Here is a 20,328-nt window from a genome sequence, read left to right as displayed (position 1 = left end):
CGTCTCCAAAGACTGGTGACAGGATCGTTCTTTGGAGCTTCGTCATCGTTTGTAGGCATTTACGTCTTAACATAATCTCAAATATCACCGACGTAACACAAACTTTGCGCCGTCTTCAACAACCGATAATGATGTGCAGATGAATATATCTCTAACTATTCATGTTCTCCATACTTTCTACTTGCACACTTATGTGAATCGATAAGCTTCTCTTGATGTCAGTATCGTCCACTCAGATATCCAGCCCAAACCTCTCCAACTCTTTCATAGCGTGACCTTCACACACAGCCCTCACCCATCTATCTCCTGTTCTACTCTCCTCTACAGCCCCCAACACAAAATTGTCCAGTTCGACATACCCCCAATGCGGTGCTTCAAGCCTCACGATAGCCCAGCTGCTGTGACACAACAACGGCGCCCTTGCCATGCGTACGTCTGGTTGCATCCAGTCATCTTCCCTGGCTTCTGTCTCCGGCCCGGGTTTGAGATAACTATCCAGTCTATCGACATGTGTACCTCGTGCTCGTGATATATGACCATCCGGCAAAAGAGGAAGTAAAGCCTCACACATGGACTGTGCTCCAATAGAAAGAGGAAAGCTTGGTCCAGATTTAGGTCGATTCCGCTCAGTGCTGGCGGTTGAAGTCTGGGATGTTTGAGTGACAGAATTGTAGGTCTGTGTTGAGATGCCATAGCCCATTCTGTTTTGTCCGAGGATGTTGATTAGTCGCGTCACTTCCGCTCGTTCGGGACGTGGAATGAGGAACTCAAAATATGCTCTGCTTTTTGTTTGCTGGTATAGCGGGATGGTTATGTAAGGGAACGTAGAAGTTAAGCCCCAGGTTTGCGTGCAGGTGGTTGCGACTCCACCATCGTCGATGCGGAGCGGGATCACGCCTCGCTCTAGTAATAGCTTAAGTGCCCAGCGCTGCGGTCTCTTATACCTTACCTGTATCGTGGAGATATACTCGGTGCGGAAAGGTGTATGCTGGGGTGCGATCTCACGCTCATGAGCTAGGGCGATGAGCCCATACAATGTAGACCAGTCTTTTGTTAACCAGGGCTCTTGCCATGCTTCTGCTAGTTCTTGCTCTTCCTGTTGTGTCGCTGAGATCTTCAGGCGGCGGCGGTGGGTAAAATGGTCAACTATAAGAATAGAGACGGAGAGGATGAGAAGTGGGAATGTGCTGGGTTTAGTGAAGCTATAGGGGGTCACGGCGGGTCGCTGGCCGAGTGTGCGATTTCGTCCGATCATCATGGATGTTGTTGCTCTTGTGACGATTGCTGTGATTGTTGAAGTTGTGGCCATCGTTGCTGTGTTAGACATAAGATCCCTACCACGTAGAACAGCACGTATGCATCGTCCAGCTAGTTAAGCCTTCCAGTAAGCGTTAATGTTGTATCGAAGAGTTCATGTCGGTTGTGTAGGCTTTTTATGCTAACACTCTGACCTGTTCGTCATTGAAACATAGGTTCTTTTGCCCAGATCCGGCATGTTGTATCGCTTTGTTCGTTTGTTCGGGAAACGCTGTAGTTGCGTATTGTCCCCACATTCAGGATGACAATGAGCATGCAAATCCACTTTTTCAAGCATTGGAGATTGCGAGGCAACCTGGCGTGGAGTTTGACAAGATTCAACAATCTTTCATTGTTTAGACGAAGCCTGGCTCCAAGCGTTGTTTCATCCAAATTCCTATCTCTTGTAATTGTGGGTTCTGTTCTACATCCGCGTCTGGTTGAGTCCAAAGACCTACACCTTCGTGCGAATCTACCTCTACTCGCCCCTTGGCGATATCTTCGTATTGCCTCTTCTCTGCTGCATCAAGCCATCTCGACCGGCCAGAATGCGATTTCAGAATTTGACGCGCAATGCTGCGTTGCAGCATCCTCGCCAGCTCGTGTGTGGTATCGGATAGCGGACTCTGCAGGCCAGTAGTAATGTTCCACACTGGTAAGCTTAGTGGCATGGTACCACCTGGGGGGTAGTTCCGCGCGTAAGCACGACATCTGCTCAACGTGGGTATTGCTGGCGGGGCTTTGACTGCTTCTTCAAAAGTAGCATAGTGGTTGAGGGCCATCTGAATCTCGGGGTCGAGGGGTTGTATATCGGGTTGCAGCGACGCGAAGATGTCGTCTTGTGGTGGAAAGGTTAGTTGGGCATGGGGAGAACGAAAGAAGTGGATGGGTGAAGCGAATCGATCGAAATAGTCTTGTGGCTTCTTGAAGAGGACGTCACGCTGCTCCGACAGAGTCCTAGCAGGTATGATTGTGTTGTCTCTGTTAGCCTGCCAAGACGTCGGAGGTGGTGTTTTTGGGGAACGTTTCTTGGGTCGCTTGCGTTCAGTTTGCAGGTTTTCTACAGCTTCACGAATCGCTAACGAACCAGCCAGGTCTTCGTCGGCAGGAAGTTGTGTTTCATCGCCATACTGAGGCTCTGGGAGATCTTCGGGTTGGATGACTGCAAGCTCGTCTGGGAATACCCAATCTACGATTGGGTTATTGACAGCTGCGGCACCAATCCGACTCTCTCCAAGGCGGCACTCTGTCAGGGCCAGCATCGTTGCCAAGGAGCCGCCTACGAGTTCTCCGCATACACCAAGACGAGCTAGATAGGGTCGCGAGAATTCATCGATAAGCAAATGCTCGCAGACCCAGTCATAACCGAGCAAGACATCATGACAAGGTGTAGGATACTGGTTCAAGGATGATGCGCGGTAATTGATGCGGACAACAGTCGCAGCACTTGAGTCTTGTAGCGTTGTTATCACGCGCTCCTCATCTTCCAGGCTTTTCTTTACTACTGGCCCTGGAGGGAGGTAGAGTAGGATCGGAGCCGAAGATTTTGGCGCACGGAACACGCTGTAGGAGCTCTGTTAGTATGTACACGACAAGCCAAGATGACACCCAGAAGTCACGATCTCAAGATACTCGCTTAGGGTGGGGCATGGTGTTGGATTATGGAGGAGTCGAGCACCGTGAGGTCATCGCGCAGCATCGCGGGCTGTTTACCCGGGCGAATGCGACGACGAGAGCGCAAGAAGGAGCGACCAACAACGTCATGTGAAGAAATAGACGAGAGGCATACTTACTCAACTGTAAAGGAGCCGTTTGACCGAGACGGGATCTCGACCCGTTCACATGGTGGTGGAGCGGTGACAGCCGAGTAAGGGCGTGTGAGAAGAGCGCACGAACCAGTGCGAAAGGCAAGACGCGACAGTTGGGGTGACGATAGGGCAGTGGAAGCCTTTAGACAGGAATATCGCAGCATTAACGTGGAGCATGCAAGCGATGGTGGGCACAGTGTAGTCACAAGGCGCAAGGCGGGCAAGGCAAGCAAGAAGGAGAAGAGACCTCAGTTCGCTTGGGGTGTGTCGCTTCCCTAATCGGATGCGGTAGTCGGTAGGTGGTAGGCAGTAGCCGCCCTAGGGGAAGGGGTGACGGCCGCAACCCAAGCGCATCGACGACGAGCTCCGACCTCATGCAATTCGAAATTTGCGTGCGCGAAATACGAGTACGTGCCAGCGAATGCGAAAAGAACAAAAGACGTTAGTAGAGCTGTCAACCATCAACGAGTGTCCGGTAGTGCTCAGGGGGGAAGTGGTGCGCGGGTCAGTATGTGGCGCGGCCTGCAGGGAAATTAGCTTAGCTGCTTCCAACCCCGAACTGGGGCTGGTCTGGTGCAGTCCACAACCCGCAAGCCTGATTCCATTTCTACGCCGCCTCCGCTCCCTGGTGCCGACTTGTCTTTCATTCTTGTCTGTCCTTGACCGCTGTGCTGCGCTGTGTGCGATTCTCCTTGTGGTGCTCCAATCCCGACAGGCTCTCCCTCAACCTATCCTATCCCGCCTATCTGCGCCTACGATCCGCTTCACAGCCTCGCACAGCCGCGCAGCACCACACTCGGTACCACCTAATGCATGCGCCTGCACACCTCGCCCGGTAATTCCTCTTAATATAGCCTTTTGCGAAGATTGGGTTGTGCGACAACAAACTCGTGGTTCCAACATAGCAACCCCCCGAAACGCTTGTCGCGACGAGCCCCGACCGCCAGTCTGACACGTGCTTTTTCATACAACGCATCCACGACACACCTCAAACCTCTACAAGGCAGATACGCATACGAGAAACTGGCGGTTGTCGAGTAATTTCTGGGAATTCTGCTTCGGGTCGTTGCCCGTTAGCTTATCGATATGGCGGAAGTATCCAAGCTCCGCGCAGTTCTCACACTGTGCAAGAATCTGGTGCTGGCAGCATTGCTCTACGCAGCCATCTACGGTGTCATCACCTTCATAAACGACCCTTCCGTAGCCGCAAAGGGCAAGATTGGCATCCCTGCCTTCTTGGACAAAGCTGGGCCTACCGAATTGATCGAGACGACCAAGGCAGGAGTCAAAGTCAAGTTTGCGGGCACCACCAAGACCGTTACTATCAACCCTCACGCCAATGTTTTCAACCGTCCTATCACCGCTGTAAAGAACAAGGACGATTACTTGGGTCCCCGCCCCCATGTCGATACCGAGGCCGACATTGATATGCTGATTGAAGAGTGCCGGGGTACTTATGCTGGGATTGAGAAGATGAGGAGGCCGTTTGACTGTCTGAAGTTCTTCGCTGAGGGCGAGGACCGCTACTACAGCCTCCCAGAGCCCGCCGACCGAGCCAGTGCTTCAGACCCCCGCAAGGCCGACTTCATCGACGCCGACGGACACGGCAAGACTCTCGAGAACTATACACCTATAAAAGACGCGATTGCTGCCAACGGGTCCAACATCGGCACTTGCCCAGGTCCAATCATCCCGTTTCACACCTACTGGACCGGACCTGCTACGTGGAGAGTCGAGGCATTCATCAAGAGCTACCTCTACACCCAGAATCTGGCCTGCTCTCGTCTCTGGTTATGGCTCGACACCGATCACAACCCCAACGCGGTTGAAAACATGCTCAACAAGGACGCCCTATTCGCTCGATTCATTCCCCTTGTCGACAGAGGTGACATTGTTGTCAAGGGTTGGAAGTTCCCCAGCCGCATTCCATTGGCTACTGACAAGGAGGACAAGAACGGCTTCGACTACTACAGCAAACCTGGAGCGGTAAACGCCAAGGGAGAGAAGGATGTGGCCGAAAACATCATCGAAGACAAGACTGGTCAACAGTGGCTCGTTCTCACTCAAAAGCAGATGACCTTCCTTCCAGTCGCAGTTTCCGATGCCGTTCGTTTCATCGTGTTGCATATCTATGGAGGCGCCTACTTTGACATGGATGTTCTCATGCTCCGAGACATGCGACCGCTTCTACTACCAAAGGAGCACTCTTGGGCAGAGCGATGGGCTGCACACCCCCACCCTGGCGACTACAACACAGCCATCATGTCACTGTCTGCGAACTCCTCCCTCTCGTCATACTTGCTCTACGGCGGCATCAGAATGGGTGTCAACTTCCATCCACGCGTGCTTGGTCGTATGGCTTGGAAGGACGGACGCGATCAAGAGTTCAAGATGTTTGAGACTGCTGCCTTCGACCCTATCTGGACCGAGTTCAACTGGGACCGTGAGGGACGATGCACAGTACCATGCATCCGCGATTACAGCGCAGTCTTCAAGGGCAAGATTGGCGGCGTCAAGGATGAATGGGAGAGCTACGATGGACCCCAACTAGATCGCATCGACCTCAAGGACGCGCAACGCAAAGAGCTTAGGACGGCTGGCGATGCATTTGCCAAACGCGGGGAGGAAAATGTGCCCGCTTCTGCTGCTTTACCTACGCCCAATCACGGCGACAAAGAACATCCCGATTCGTTTCAAGCCACGCTTGACGAAGAGGCTGAGCTTCGCAAGGCCGGTGTGATTACTGATTACGTTTTGGCCGAAGACAAATTCCCACCCAACAACCGTACATTGGAGAACTTCTTCCGGGGTGCCTGGACCTACCACATCCACAATCAGGTAAGCTTACTCCGAAATTCCTCCCTTTGTCGCTCTCTCACACATGTGGTTGCCACTTCAACCCCGCTTTGACGCTTCTAGCTCGTCTGTCCCTGCAGCACCTAGCTTGGCAACGGCTCGTGTCTGGAGATCGCGAGCTAGTACTCTACAAAAGTAGAAAGAAGTCACGCTAACAATTTGTCACAGTGGATGAAACATCCTGAACCTTCGTCGTGGATCTCGGTCCTCGAACACGCTCACGACGGGTTCATCGCTGGCAAGCGCACGAACGCTTATGGCGAGAAGTGGACGGGTCCCAGCATTATGCCATACAACTACTGGCCAGAGTATGTGTGAGCCTCCGGCTGAGCCGAACCTTAAGCCCCCTTCTGCGATGTTGAGAAGTCGAACATCAAGGAGGTTGCCGCGCCGAATATCGCGCTGTGACGACTGCGACTGGTTCTTACCAACGGCAAGTTACTCATTACGTCACACGATCACCAGCATACTCCGATGGACATCCCTATATCACTCATCATCTCATCCAACACCACTTTATGGATCACGACAACGTCAAGTCATCTTCATCAAAATAAGCGCAGCATAAAGCCAGATCTACAGCTATCTGCTTTTGGAGTTCCCGGTGTTTACATGTATCTTCATTGTCCCGCTCGCTTTGGCGGCATATACCCTTCGTTTCTTGTTAATCTTTTCATCATCGGTTTGGCCCTTGGTACTTGTCCTTTATGGGCGCATGCGCCAGCCAAACTTAGGTTTCTAATTCGTCACATCAAACATAAGCAGAGAGATTTAACGAGGTGGCGTCATGGCCAGAACAAAATAGAAAACATTACATCCATAGACCTCTTTCTGAGTATGCTGCTGGTTGCGTCTGAATCATCACTCTGTTGGTCGCTCTCTCGACCTGTTGCGATGTCCGGTACATTCTCATGTTGATTTATATCTCTACAGTTTCACATCTATGCGGGTGCGCCACCATCTGAACCAGACCCCTGAAGCTGTAGACGCTAATTCCAGGACCATTTACCTACTGTCACTGTTTGGAGGAAAGCACGCTCATGGAACAAATAGTCTCGAAAACAAGGCATTTACTCATAGGCAGATAAATACATGCCGCAATCCAGAAAGAGAAACAATCATCTTCCGCAGTCAACTCATCACATTACCACCCTCCCAATCACTTCTTGACCTTTTCAAAGCCCTCGAAGTTTGGCAGCTTGGCTCTGATCTCATCCGCATACGCCGGCAACCCTCCAGCGTAGTTGACCTGCTCGAAAGCCTTACCTGGCATACTCCCGCCCATATATGTACTCTTCGTCGTTGGGAAAAGACTCTTGTCGCTCAACTCATTGATGCGCGCCTTCCACTTCTTACTTGCATCGTCTGTCGGATTGACATACTTCAAGCCCTGTCGTTCAATCTGCTTAATAGCATCCACGATCCAGCGACCTTGTACTTCGACGCTCGTCGGACCGTTGGAAAGAAGTGTCGGACCATGCGGACCTAGAATTCGGAAGTACAGAGTCAGTGTTTGTCTCGCAAGCAGTTCGTACTAGGATATATCTCACCATAGAGATGGAACATATTCGGATATCCAGCGATAGTGGTACCGAGGTATGTATATGCCGCCTTCTTCCACTGAGACTGCAAAGTCACGCCGTCAATGTTCTTGAGACCCATAGATGTCATGCCGCCAGTAGTGATGTCAAAACCAGTAGCGATAACGACGACATCGAACTCATGGACTGTGCCGTCTTGCAGTTTGATGCCTTTGGAGGTGAAACCGACGATTGGGTTGTTCTTGATGTCAACAACATCTACGTTCGGACGGTTGAACTGTTCGTAGTAGGTCTGTTCGAGACAGGGACGCTTGACGCCGAAGGGGTGAGGCGGTTCTAGTGGAGCGAGGAGGTCTCGAAGTCTGGGGTCGCCAATGCGGGTGCGCACGTTCTTAGCCCAAAAGTCATACGCTGTGTGTATGTTAGTTGCTGACATAACATGTTTGATACAGATAACATGACTCACCCTTCCTGTTAGCTTTCATGTCAAAGAGGTAGTCCTTGTAGTTGGCCAGCCAGAAGCGGAAACCTCCTTCGTCCCATAATTTCTGGTAAAACTTCTCTCGCTCTTCTTCGGTGTCTTCAAATGTGCCCTTCTCGTAAAGGCCATACAAGAATCCACCAAAGTTTCTCTCCCGGTAACGGAAGAGTTCGGGGTAGAACACTTTGGTGTCATTTTGCTCTTTGGCGGTGAGACTTCTCTTCCGCATAGGAACGGCTAGGTTGGGTGTGCGTTGGAAAACCTTGAGCTCGCCAGCAACAGGACCCCAAGCCTGCGTGATTTGTACACCGGACGCACCTGTACCGATGACAGCACATTTCTTTCCGCGAACGTCGATGTTCATGTCGGGCCAGAAAGAAGAGTGGTGCACGATACCTTGGAAGTCATCAATTCCCACAAATTCATCTGGAATGTAACGCTTAGCAGCGAAGCCTGCCGCAACCACAAAGTACTTGGCCTTTGCTGTGCGGCCATCAGCGGTTTTGATCGTCCATTTGCCCTCTCGGGTGTTGAACTGGGCGTCAACCACAACACTATTGAAGGCGGTCTCCTTCTTGATACCAAGGACTTTGTCGCAATGATCAAAGTATGCACGCAGGTCTTTGTAGTCGGGATAGTTGTTGGGCCACACCCAGTCCTTGTAAGTCTCTGGGATAGAGAGCTGATATTCTGGGATCTCAGAGTCCACGCCAGCCCCTGGGTAGCAGTTCCATCTCCAGGTGCCGCCAAGGTCCTATGCATGTCAGTAGAGACCTGAAGTTAAAGGTAGCATGGAATTACATTGCCTGCTTCATATATGACAGTGTGGAAGCCCGCCTTCTTCAGCTCATACCAGCAGTAGATGCCACCAAACCCGCCGCCCACAACAAGGGCGTCGACATCAAGATTGTCGGCGTATGGCCCCGTAGTACCGCGGCGTTGAGCGTACTCGTGGAGTTCAGTCTTGATCTTCATATCGGAATCAGAGGTTGGTCAAAGAAGTTTCTGAAAAGTGGGTTGACTTGAAAGTGTATACTACTCCCCACGCAAATACACCTACCTTATATCCTCATAGTTGCTCTCCACATTTGGAATATGTGTACCTGTACACGTTGTACTCTACAAACAGAGACATGGTCGCCGCCGGCTCCGTTCTTCCGCTTGCGTTTCCGCTTCCCATCTTAAAACAGCGAATGGAGTTCTAATCCGGCGGACCCGTCGACATCCGCAAGGGTATCCGTAAGCCCGTTACACAGCTCAGATGACTTTCCAGCCTCTGAATGGAGCGATGTTCTTTATTTTGCAATCTGATAGGCTTGGCTTATTGCGAGACTGTTGTTTCTAGGATCTGTACGTTTTGTCGTATGTATCGTATCGGTAAACACACCTGGCTGCGCTTCCGCACCCACTTCCGCAATAGTCGACACCGACAGCTTGGCACGGGCGGGGGCGCGGATCATCGACACTTCGCATTAGAAAATACCAACATCGACCTTGAAAGCGTTTAGCGAGGTGCGGGGAGGTAATGTGACTCTTCCACATCAGCTCACTTTGCCCTTCTTTGCGGAGATTGCGGTGCCGGCGAGGATGGATTAGTGGAATGCCTTAAACATTGACATCGAGATCGTAGGTGTTTGCGACGTGTATTTACCATGGAGGAAATGTAAATATCAAACAGCAGAACTGCTGCGCATTCCTGTACTTGATAGTTGTTTGTCTCACCTTCGAAGAAGATAGACTTCAGCATGAGCAAACTATCCGCTCAGACACTGTCCCAACTTTCGCAAGCCGCCGACGATGCATGTACAGACCAGATAGCTGGTATCCCGGGTGCGGTGGTTGTGGTTGTCGGTAAGGATGGCAAGGAACTCTTCTCCCATGCAGCCGGAAGACGTGGAGCAGGCAGCCATGAGCCTATGACCCTCGATAGTGTGTTTTGGATCGCATCGTGTACGAAGATGATAGTGGGCGTTGCTGTGATGCAGCTTGTTGAGAGGAGTGTATTAAGCTTGGATGACTCGGCGCAGGTGGAATCGCTTTGTCCAGAACTGAAAGCGGTTCAGGTCTTGAAGGCCGATGGAACTCTCGTGCCGAAGAAGCGAGGCATCACACTCCGCATGCTGCTGTCTCACACTGCAGGATTTGGATACACCTTCTTCAATGAGAAGCTAAGAGACTTCAGTCGACCCGCGGGTTGGGACGAATTCTCCGGGTTAGAGTTCGACATCAAGCAGCCGCTCGTGCATCAACCCGGCGAGGGTTGGGAATATGGGCTCGGCATCGACTGGTATGTAAAATGGACGAAATCTGTATAAGAAAAGTACTGATGCGGTGTTCTCAGGGCAGGAAAAGTATTGGAAAGAGCAACAGGCCGTACGCTTGAAGAATACTGTCAGGAAAAGATTTACGCCCCGCTCGGACTAAAGAATGTTTCCATGAAGCCGCACGCCGAGATGTTGAGAAATTTGGCATATATGAACAGCCGAGATGGAAACGGAAAGCTCTCAAGGAGGGTAAGCACTGCGATTGGCATTCAGTCACAGGGTATATACTGACCTGTTTATCCGCGGTAGGACCACCTGCTGAGACGTCCTCTGTTACCAGACGAGAGCCATTCACCTAGCTTCTTCTACAGCGGGGGAGCCGGGTGCTTTGCAAAGCCCCGAGAATATGCCCGTAAGCACAGCTCTTCCACCCTTCGTGTGATCAATGATCAGCGTTTGACATGCATTAGAAATTCTGGCAATGCTCCTAAATGACGGAACGTCGCCCACGACCTGCGCACAGATTCTCTCCCCGTCAACCGTGGAAATCATGTTCCAGAATCAGATCACCCAATTTCCAGACTTCGCACGTCAAAGCATCCCGGCTGCGAAGCCGGATCTGACAAACGCTATACCGGAGATATATCCCGTACCTGGCAATGGCCCGCAGGGTTGGGGATTGACATTTATGTTGAGCGGTGCAGGCGCAACCGGAAGATCTGCAAGCACTGCATTTTGGGCAGGCCTACCTAATCTTTGGTGGTGGTGCGATCGAGAGAAGGGGGTTGCTGGCATCGTCGCCACGCAGCTATTGCCTTTTGCAGACGGACAAGTATTGAATCTATGGGGTAAGATCGAGTCGGCGGTCTACCAGGCTTTGTAAACTGGAGACTAATACGGACGTTATATATGTCTGTGACAGCAACTGTGACGTGGGATGAGTCTCGTGACGCGGGATCGGAGTTGTGCGGTTGATACTAAGGATCGATCGGTAGAAAGAAGCCGAAGGTGCGCTAGTCCTAAAGTAGAATGGCTGAGCACCGATATCAATCAAAGTGATGTTTTGTCAACGGCCCAACGTCCTGAGCGGTCCGATCCTCTGACACTCTTTTTCAGCTCTTCGGCAAAGAGGCCTCTCGATCGTGATCACCACATTCCACACTTAAATGCACCTATCGGCATATAGCGGAACTAAAAATTCCTTTCCACCATTTGGTCAGACCAAAGCTCAACCATGACGTATCCCAGAGTTTCGAGGCTTCTCATCCTCGCAGCTGATCCCCCGCATGGGCGAGGGTGAATGTGAAAAAGCGGGGTCGCTGCAATAACCTGTATGCGTCCGCGCTTAGCAACGTCGTATGCCGGCTACCTTGTATGCAGTGTAGTCTCTTGTTAAGATCAATCATTATCCTTCCCTAACCTGTCTCATCCATCGCCATCACCGACGTTACAAGCAAAAATGTTGAAGACTTTCGAAAGCAGTACTATGACCGAAGTACCCAGCAAATCTCATGCAGAAAGGTCCGACAACTCAACAACACCACCTAAATTATCGTCCGCGAACTCTCAGCCCACACAACAGCCCTTACCTCCTCGTCGTCAGCAATGGCGTAGTTGCGACTCGTGTAGGCGCGGAAAGAGAGCTTGCGATGCAGACAAGCGCGCCGATTTTACAAATCAAACGTGCTCGAACTGCCTCCGGAAGAACCAAGCCTGCACGTTTAACTGGTTGAAGACAGCTTCGGAGGGCCATCAAGAGCGAGATAGGAAACGGAGACGTTCATCGTTACAGAGTGGTTACGATCGTGCCGAAGATTCAGCATCCACTCGCTCTCTCAGCCACCATTTTCGAGCCCCGTTCGACTCTACCATAAACGGACTTTACTACGAGGTACCAAATCGAGGGACACAATCGCTGTCGTCTCTGGATCAAGACGACGAACAAGAAGATCGCTTCGATATCACGCAGAACGACAACGTGGACAATGGCTCGAGCGAACCGATATCTATTGATAACCCAAGTGCGGCACAGTCGGAAAAGAGTGCTGAACAAGAATTCTTCGTCTCTTCCCGCGCCCGACGAGACTCATTAGACGTACGTTCTTATGGTCGTAACCGAAAAAATGGCGCCAATTCTCCATTCATGGACATATTATTGGGGGAGAGGACATCACGAGGTTTCGTAACCAATGGATTCTTGCGCATCTACAACGACAGCATGGAAAACTCCCTCTCGTGTTGGCTTACAGAACACAACTGTCCGTATACTATGACACGCTACAAGCCTTCCATCCTGTCTGCAAGTAAAGCCTCACGGGAATGGGGTGGATCCTGGTCTAACAGGATGTACAATCGAGTCATTCAGCTTGACCGAGCCTATGCAACCCTTCTTATTCGGAAACTAACACCTGATGAGGAGCGCATTGTCTCTAAAGCACTGAATATGACCATCATGTCTTTCGCTTCACAATGGGCTCAAGCAGGTGAGAGAGGGACCAAAGGTTGTCCGGCAGAATCCCGTTTCACGGCGGATGGATTCCCTCAATCAAATGAGTTTGAGCGTTCTATGCAAGAGACTCTCTGGCATCAAACGTCTGAACTGCTTCATCGGGCTGCTAGCATCGACTCTTTTCGCGTGGTCTTTGCCTTGATCATCTTCTCGTTGACTCAGCGGCCTCTGGACACCACACGCCCATCTCTGCGTACCAACTCCAAGCTGGGGACGCATTACGAGGAGTTTCAAGCTTTGGTGCAGGATGATGACGCTCCGATTTTCCTTGAGATAGCTGTGCGACAGCTCCTCGCTCAACGAAGGAAACTGGAACGGATAGAACAGCAGATGGCAAGCCAAGGAAATGGAGAAACAGACCCGCTACGTCAGGAAGACCGAGATACGTTCAACTTATTGTATTGGTTAGGGGTTATGTTCGATACTCTATCTGCAGCAATCTCCCAACGCCCGGTGGTAGTCGACGATGAGGACAGCGAGTTACCACGATCAAACAACCACGAGTACGGAGAACCCCTTGTGTGGGCCAGCCCTCCTAGCATCTACAATGATCGATTCACAATGCCAAAGAATGCGACTAATACCTTTACTAACACCCAAACATCACAACCCTCTGCTGAAAGCAACGAGGTTTGGGGTGATCTGTTCACACGCTACGGGAACTTGGAAGTGAACCCTGGAGCAGCGAGGTGGCCATGTAGCTACAGACTTGCCGCATCGACACTCAGCTCTGCCGCACCAGTGAAAGTGCTCTTGTTCCGGCGTGTGGCACATCTCCAAGCCCTAGTCTCGCGTAAAGCTTTATCCGACAGGATTGAGGTAAGCCAATGCTTTCATGTCTTCCGACTATGATCATTCGACTGACTATGCCATGCATACAGTCAGGGATAAACGCCGCATTCCAAGTATACAACCACTGGCATCGTAACTATGCTCCTTTCTTCTCCGACTGCGTAAAGCATCACGCCACTCTCCCTACACGTGTGCAGTCCTGGTACATTCTCTTGGCAGGACACTGGCATCTTGGAACCTTTTTGCTTTCCGATCTTCTCGCAACGATCGATTCGACCAATCTCTCTTCTTCTAACGAAAGAATTTGCCGGCAAGCTTCGAATCTTGTCGCTACGTTGCGCCGACAGAATGCTCTAGCAGTCGCCGACCTAAGTCTAGCAAGCATACACAGCGTCAATGACACAAAGGCGTCAAAAGATTTCCATTTCGCTTTGAGCCAAGCTGCGCTATTAACAGAGCCGTGGACAGTAGTTTTCGTGCGCTCATTATGCAGAGCCGGCTACATTCTGGTCCAGATAGCAGCTTCGGATCCAAGTGAGGAGGAGCGATCCCAGGCGAGACGGAGATGCAGCGATTGTATCGAGGGTCTCTGGTATCTCGGTCGTAAATCCGATATGGCATTCCTAGCCGCACGTTATCTATCGGATATGTTGGATGAAGCAATACGCGATATGAGTACACGGACAGTCCCCGAGGATGAAGGGAGTGATAGTGTTCCGACAGTGTCATCGCATTATGACACAAATCCCAGCCCAGGGACCGATGCAGCGACTGCTGGATGTCAACAATCGTTCAGTTCGATGGGTCCTTTTCCACAATGGCCGGTTGATGACCTGATGGGCGGTTGTCAGCCGGGTGGCAAGCTCAATGAGTGTGACATGCTGAATTTGGAACTTCCGATAAACGTCGATAGTGCTCTACTTTGGGATTTTAGTCTCCAGTGCTAGGGAGAGAGGTAAACCGTTGAACAGGAGTGTACATGTACATCACGAGGGAAGGGACGAATAGGAGGGTAGTGTCGGGACGAAGCAAGGTGAATTAGCACTGAGTGAGAGGATTAAAGAGGTCAGGCAAGTAAATACATGAAATTTACGTCTAGATCCACGTGAGGAAGGTTGCTCTAGAGTGACTACCCGTGACATCTGTGGCAAGATATGTCCTTCTCGATGGCTTAAGATCTAGCAAATAGCAAACAACGAAAAAGCTTGAATATACAGACACAGTGAGTACTTTCTCTACTTTCTCTACTGGTGCCATCGATCGTCAGCCATACCATGCTTCCACCAAAAAGCGATCCCGACTACGAAGAGCGATTAGAGCTTCTTTCCAATATCCAAGATAAGTGGGATCCCAGGACAGAATGTAGCAGGCTCATCCCTAAATCCACGCGGTACGATAGCTCCATCAGTACCTGGCCTCTACCAGTCCTACGAGGCATAAGCGCCCTCGCTAGTGATATGCCGGGCGATGACGCGTGGAATGAAGTTTACGATCTACTGGAAGAAGGACAGAAGAAGAGGATGAAGGACAAGCCAAACAGTTTGCCAGCACAGATATAGCTAAGCGATTTAGAGTATGTCCGAGAACACTATGGTGGGGATGAGCCGATTGAACGGGAAAAAGGAAAGGGAAAGTTGGTTGGTAAGAATGAGAACGTGGATGGTGAGTTCGACCTCTTGCTGAGTGCTTTTACATTGAACGACTACTGATATGCGCAGATACAGGATTGATTGCCAGAGACAACGACAGCCTCGTCAGCCAATCTGGCAACTTCACCAGCAGCGTCGGCATCACAACAGCAAATAAAGAAAGTCCACAGTATAAGCAAGGTGGCATCACCGCGTCAGAGCACGACAACGGAATAGATTCTCTTCCACCATCGATTCTCCCCGATGACACAGAAGCCGTTAGATTTCAGAAATGGAATCGCTGGATACAACACTATTGGAATGTGGATGACTGCAAGGACCTCATTCCTGACGACATGTTTGAAAGAGCTCCAAATAGAAAACCAAAGCGTGGCGGGAGGTTAGAGAACTTCAGAGGTTCGTATAAAGGTGAGCTCCTAGAGCAACTTTACAAGTTGGCTCGAATCACGGGATCTTTGCAAAGAGATGAGGCGTGGGCGAAGATTCGGGACAAGTGGAATGCGAGATCTGCGGGAAAGAACGGTAATAAGGCTATGACGGTTGGAGATGTGAAGTTTGCGATCGAGTTCTTCCGCAGCCAGGGTGCAAGTATAAGAGAGCCGTCTGCTGCTGCTGAAGGAGCGATAGCTAACGCTGCACCACAAAGCGACGAGACGCACTCTCGAGACAAATTAGAAGGGGAGGCAAGTAAAAGAGACAAAGAGAATGGAGATGTGAGAGGAGCTGTCCAGGAAGAACAGCATGTTGAAGAGAGAAGGTAAACTTTTGTTCAGCGTAAAGTACTTCTTCTTACTACAACAAATCATATCTAGAGCTATTTAGATATAGATAAAGGACCTAGAAGCTTATAATGCTACCAATCTTTGTAGATCTTCTTGATTACAGCTAATGCATACTGTAAGGTAGGGCTTGTTGTTTCTGTTTTTGTCTGTTTCTTTGCTTCCCTGGGGTGAGAGAGATGAAGGTTGCGGAAACGGGACGTCACGGGAGTGATCGAAGAGTGATAAGATTGACAAGTCAACTAGGAGATGCATATATAGAGCAAAACGGCCGATAGAACGAGCGATGTGAGATCGACAATATCATCAAATTGGTCGCTGGGTGTCATCAATTTGCCAATATGTTGGAGCCTTATCAGCGACTAGCGGGAATGACGTCATCATTTACCAACACCAAGAACCACACACGTCCCATCCTATCTTGGCCAAAGCAGCCGACCAGCGACCCTGACCGCCTAAAATGGCCTCACTAGGAGATATGACACAAGTGTACACCCCAGACCCGAACACCACGGAGCCCGCCAACACCCAAGCCATCATCTCGGCGCTCAACCTCCAAAAACATGTCGAAGGTGGCTACTATGCAGAAATCGATCGCAACCCACTTACCATCCCTAACCCCTTCTTATTGAAGAATGGCGGAGATGAAGGAGAAGAAGTAAAGAACACGGCCGATAAACCCATGTCGGGTGACAACGCCATCAGAAATGCGAGTACAAGTATATACTACATGTTGAGCGCATTGAATCCGCAGGGACATTTCCATAGAAACAAGGGCAGGACGGTATGATATCCTTTATGTTCAAACCCCTTGAACCCGCTAGCACATGCCAAGCCGGTGGAGGAGACTCGTATGCGATACTCATGTTGAATATTGAGTGTTGATCTTGTCGCATAGGTACACACCCTAATCTCAGGTCGGGGCCGCTACGTCCTCATTCATGCCGATGAACCCGGCACTAAGAAACGCATCGAGACCTTCGTCGTTGGACAAGACGTTGCGCATGGAGAGAAGAGCGTGTGGATTGTCGAGGGTGGGAAATACAAAGCGAGCTTTCTACTTGATGGAGCGGAGGGGGAAAGGTTGTTGATTAGTGAGGTACGTATTCGTCACTGGGCTGGGATAGTAAGAAGGGGAGAGCTAACGTTATTGTGACTTTGTAGACAGTGATACCAGGATTTGAGTTCTCGGATCATGATTTCTTGACGACGGAGAGATTTGAGCAGCTTGTTACAACAGAACAGGCGAAGGAGTTGGAGTGGTTGGTGAGGAAGTCTTAGCCTGCCTGTTCTTTGGAGAACCCTCAGGCCTTCGCTGAGGAATTGCAGCATGTAACCAAGAAAAGCAATTCTCGCCGCTAATGCAACTCTGCTGTGTATTCAATGTGGCGCAACGCGAGGGCGCGTCCTCACGTGTCAATGTGATGAAATGGCGGGGCCTAAATTTCCTATCGATAACGGGCAAAATTATCGACGTTTCGTGACGCAAACCCACGCTCAGCCATTCCGCTCAGTAACACATTCCAAAATGTCTTCAGCATTCGGCCCAATCGCAGGTATGTACTCGCACAAAAATGTATGTTATTTTCTGACGCCGTCTCTAGAGGCACACCAGGACAAATTCGACCTCGGAATTTGGCACGCGCTCTTCAACTGGGCAAACCTGACTGTCGCTGTCCAAAACCAATGGGGCGGGCCCGACTCCTCAGACAAACGCGACTGGCTCGCTGGCCAAATTTCAGAACTCTTCGCAGCCGAGCCTCTGACAGATGCGGAGGATGTTGAAGTCGTCCTTCTACAAGTCCTCGAGGACGAATTCGGCGTGCGGGTAGAAGACGAGACCGAGGTCGCCGTTGCGCGCGAGATCATGACGATACGGAAGGAGATTGGCGAGGGCAACACGGCGACGGTGGATGCGCTGCAGAAGAAGTGGCAAGAGCGCAAAGGAAAGGAAGTCTCGACTGGCAGTGTTAATGTCAAGGAGACGAACCAAGAGGGGGAATGGGACAGTGTGGATGAGGAGAGCGACGAAGATGATGATGTCGAAATGGGCGAAGCGCCTGCGCTTGTGCCCGCGAAACCGAAGCCAGAGCCAGAGGTGGACGATGAGGGCTTCACCAAGGTAGTCGGCAAGAAGAAGAGATGAGGCGTCGAAGAGGTGTACTATGAGCAACGATACCAGGCCAGCTGAGGCAAGGGAGAATGTTAGTAGTGATGTAGGTGGCTACTGCGCGCATCTAGGATGGGCGCGCAAGACAGCAAGCAACACGCAGAAAGTGCGCACGTTAGCACCGGATAATCAATGCGCTGGATGTAGTGTAGCATGCTCTACGCGCTGAGATAGAGGAGGAGCTTCCGCACTCGAACAAATACGTTTTCGTCATGTCGGCTGGATGGACATGTCTTCGTGTGACGCGAGCGTGTTCCAGGGCTCGAGCTTGTAGTCGCCAAATCACTAGCGTGAGTTGCGGAGCATCATGCATGGCCCCGCCCGCATTTGACTGAACCCTTGGTTGACCGACTGATCTGACGACCACTACAACATCCTTAACTCTCACCCAACACACAACCCCTCTGGATCTTGCTTCCCTTCTGGACTATCGTAGCTATGGATTCCGCCTACGACCACATCCAGGAGGAGAGCTACCCGCAGGACCCCACCAAGCAGTCGTCCGCCAGCGGAGATAACACCCACCAGGAGACAGCCAACAACTTCAACGCCGAGTTCCAAGATGCTTATAAAGCCATATCGAGCAGCCCTTGGGCTGCGCGCTTGGGAGGGTTCCTGGGTAACGTGAGGAAGCAGGTAAGACAGCGGTGTGTAATTGTGCGCTCACCTGCTAATTACATGTGGCACAGGGCGAGCAATACTACGACAATGCGAGCAAGCAATATGCGCCATTGACCAAGAACGCTCAGGCTAGTGTTTCCAACATCATCAGTCACGCGCGAAAGATTTCCCTCCAGCCCGGCGACGCTTCAACCTCCAAATCCGCATCCACCGACAAGGACGCTTTTGCCGAGAAGGCAAAGGAAGACACGGAAGCCCACCCCGACCGTCCTGAGTCCCTTGCCGCAGACATTGTAAAGGAAGCAGAAGGCATACTATCACGCTTCCGCTCCGAAGCTGCTAAAAGGCTCAAAGACGTCGAAAAGGCAGAAGACGCCGCCGACGAGGCACTCCTCAAATTCGGCAGCAATATCCGCAACTTCCTCCGCGACGCTGTCACCATCGCGCCTCCCGAAGCGGGCTCTGAGGCTGACAAGAACGGCGACGTACTCTTCGAGTCCAAGGATAGCAGCGGCAAGAAGGTTGTTCATGCGACACGCTTCGACGCACAGCTCCATGTTATCCACTCGACGCTCGACTCTTTCCTCAAGGATCCTGCGAGCCCGGAGTGGGAGAAGTGGAAGGTAGCGTTTGATGTGGACAAGAAGACTGAGGCTATTGCCAAGGATCTCGAGAAGCATGAGGAGCTGAGGAGTGCAATGGAGAAGTGTGTTCCGGAGAAGGTCGAATACAAGGTCTTTTGGTGCAGATACTACTTCCTCCGTCATGTCATTGAGAGTGAGGAGCAGAGGAGGAGGGAAATGCTCAAGGGTATGTTGACTTCAGTGTGCTGGAGGTGCACCAAGCGCTAACTTCTTTTTTTACAGCATCTACACCCGCCGCCGACGAAGAGGTAGCCTGGGATGAAGACTCCGAGGAGGAAGAAGAGGAAGAGGAATCAGATGATGACGAGGAGGAGGATGACGAAGAAGAATCTTCCTCGGAAGAAGACTCTGATGACGATTCTGACGACGATAACGCTACTGTTACAAAGCCCTCTACCACAAAACCCACCCCGGCACCCAAAACAAGCACACCCAAGCCAACCGACCTGACCGCCTCTGTCAACACTCTCAAACCTACCGAAGAAACCAGCAAACCTGCCACAACACCTGCAGCTTCAGCACAACCCCGTCGATCAAACGATGAGAAGAGCGTGGCCGATAGCGATGCCAGTTATGATGTAGTCTCTGGAACGACAACAAGGACGCCAAGTGTAGGAGATGGAAAGAAGAAAGTTGTGGCTGAGGAGAGTGACGAAGAGGAAGATTGGGAATAAGTAATGATGAGGATAGGAAATGGTGAAGTAGGATGATGAATATGTGAATACGACTTTGGGTGTACATGGCGTATGGGCGTGTTGTGTGTTTGTTTAGTCGACTCTTTCGGGTCAAGGGCGGAGATGTTGACAGGGATTGCAAATGATGTGAAACATTCTTACTTTGTCTCGTGTTCATGGAAGATTTGATCATGAGTGCTCGCTCGCTCGCTATGCTAAACTACGCTACATAAAGGTGGATTCT

The 20,328-nt window shown here is 51.0% G+C and overlaps 10 protein-coding genes across 10 annotated transcripts; 7 read left to right on the top strand and 3 right to left on the bottom strand.

Moving 5' to 3' along the window:
• Window positions 1-232: 232 nt before the first annotated feature.
• On the bottom strand, window positions 233-1,309 carry AA0111_g1715 (hypothetical protein; the record flags this gene model as incomplete). Its single annotated transcript, XM_028647405.1, has 1 exon — window positions 233-1,309. One exon carries the CDS (start codon window positions 1,307-1,309, stop codon window positions 233-235), a length of 1,077 nt encoding a protein of 358 aa, XP_028510408.1.
• A 343-nt stretch (window positions 1,310-1,652) lies between these two features.
• AA0111_g1714 (hypothetical protein) lies at window positions 1,653-2,558 on the bottom strand (the record flags this gene model as incomplete). Its single annotated transcript, XM_028647404.1, has 1 exon — window positions 1,653-2,558. One exon carries the CDS (start codon window positions 2,556-2,558, stop codon window positions 1,653-1,655), a length of 906 nt encoding a protein of 301 aa, XP_028510409.1.
• Window positions 2,559-4,190: 1,632 nt separating this feature from the next.
• Window positions 4,191-6,278, top strand: AA0111_g1713 (hypothetical protein; the record flags this gene model as incomplete). The annotated part of the gene is made up of 2 exons (XM_028647403.1): window positions 4,191-5,942; window positions 6,129-6,278. The coding sequence occupies 2 exons, from the start codon at window positions 4,191-4,193 to the stop codon at window positions 6,276-6,278; spliced, it is 1,902 nt and encodes a 633-aa protein (XP_028510414.1).
• An 841-nt stretch (window positions 6,279-7,119) lies between these two features.
• AA0111_g1712 (Baeyer-Villiger monooxygenase) lies at window positions 7,120-8,957 on the bottom strand (the record flags this gene model as incomplete). The annotated part of the gene is made up of 4 exons (XM_028647402.1): window positions 7,120-7,445; window positions 7,511-7,912; window positions 7,968-8,736; window positions 8,784-8,957. 4 exons carry the CDS (start codon window positions 8,955-8,957, stop codon window positions 7,120-7,122), a joined length of 1,671 nt encoding a protein of 556 aa, XP_028510415.1.
• Window positions 8,958-9,727: 770 nt separating this feature from the next.
• AA0111_g1711 (hypothetical protein) lies at window positions 9,728-11,129 on the top strand (the record flags this gene model as incomplete). The annotated part of the gene is made up of 4 exons (XM_028647401.1): window positions 9,728-10,269; window positions 10,324-10,495; window positions 10,556-10,658; window positions 10,717-11,129. 4 exons carry the CDS (start codon window positions 9,728-9,730, stop codon window positions 11,127-11,129), a joined length of 1,230 nt encoding a protein of 409 aa, XP_028510412.1.
• Window positions 11,130-11,705: 576 nt separating this feature from the next.
• Window positions 11,706-14,494, top strand: AA0111_g1710 (Regulatory protein; the record flags this gene model as incomplete). Its single annotated transcript, XM_028647400.1, has 2 exons — window positions 11,706-13,574; window positions 13,637-14,494. The coding sequence occupies 2 exons, from the start codon at window positions 11,706-11,708 to the stop codon at window positions 14,492-14,494; spliced, it is 2,727 nt and encodes a 908-aa protein (XP_028510413.1).
• Window positions 14,495-14,821: 327 nt separating this feature from the next.
• On the top strand, window positions 14,822-15,957 carry AA0111_g1709 (hypothetical protein; the record flags this gene model as incomplete). The annotated part of the gene is made up of 2 exons (XM_028647398.1): window positions 14,822-15,086; window positions 15,266-15,957. 2 exons carry the CDS (start codon window positions 14,822-14,824, stop codon window positions 15,955-15,957), a joined length of 957 nt encoding a protein of 318 aa, XP_028510762.1.
• A 478-nt stretch (window positions 15,958-16,435) lies between these two features.
• Window positions 16,436-17,256, top strand: AA0111_g1708 (hypothetical protein; the record flags this gene model as incomplete). Its single annotated transcript, XM_028647397.1, has 3 exons — window positions 16,436-16,759; window positions 16,874-17,074; window positions 17,140-17,256. The coding sequence occupies 3 exons, from the start codon at window positions 16,436-16,438 to the stop codon at window positions 17,254-17,256; spliced, it is 642 nt and encodes a 213-aa protein (XP_028510761.1).
• Window positions 17,257-17,503: 247 nt separating this feature from the next.
• Window positions 17,504-18,121, top strand: AA0111_g1707 (hypothetical protein; the record flags this gene model as incomplete). The annotated part of the gene is made up of 2 exons (XM_028647396.1): window positions 17,504-17,531; window positions 17,580-18,121. The coding sequence occupies 2 exons, from the start codon at window positions 17,504-17,506 to the stop codon at window positions 18,119-18,121; spliced, it is 570 nt and encodes a 189-aa protein (XP_028510754.1).
• A 462-nt stretch (window positions 18,122-18,583) lies between these two features.
• AA0111_g1706 (hypothetical protein) lies at window positions 18,584-20,084 on the top strand (the record flags this gene model as incomplete). The annotated part of the gene is made up of 3 exons (XM_028647395.1): window positions 18,584-18,781; window positions 18,835-19,576; window positions 19,633-20,084. 3 exons carry the CDS (start codon window positions 18,584-18,586, stop codon window positions 20,082-20,084), a joined length of 1,392 nt encoding a protein of 463 aa, XP_028510753.1.
• Between the last annotated feature and the right edge of the window lie 244 nt (window positions 20,085-20,328).

Source organism: Alternaria arborescens (assembly GCF_004154835.1).
Source record: "Alternaria arborescens strain FERA 675 chromosome Unknown contig_3, whole genome shotgun sequence".
Lineage (NCBI taxonomy): Eukaryota > Fungi > Ascomycota > Dothideomycetes > Pleosporales > Pleosporaceae > Alternaria > Alternaria arborescens.
This window is presented reverse-complemented; position numbering and strand designations above follow the sequence as displayed.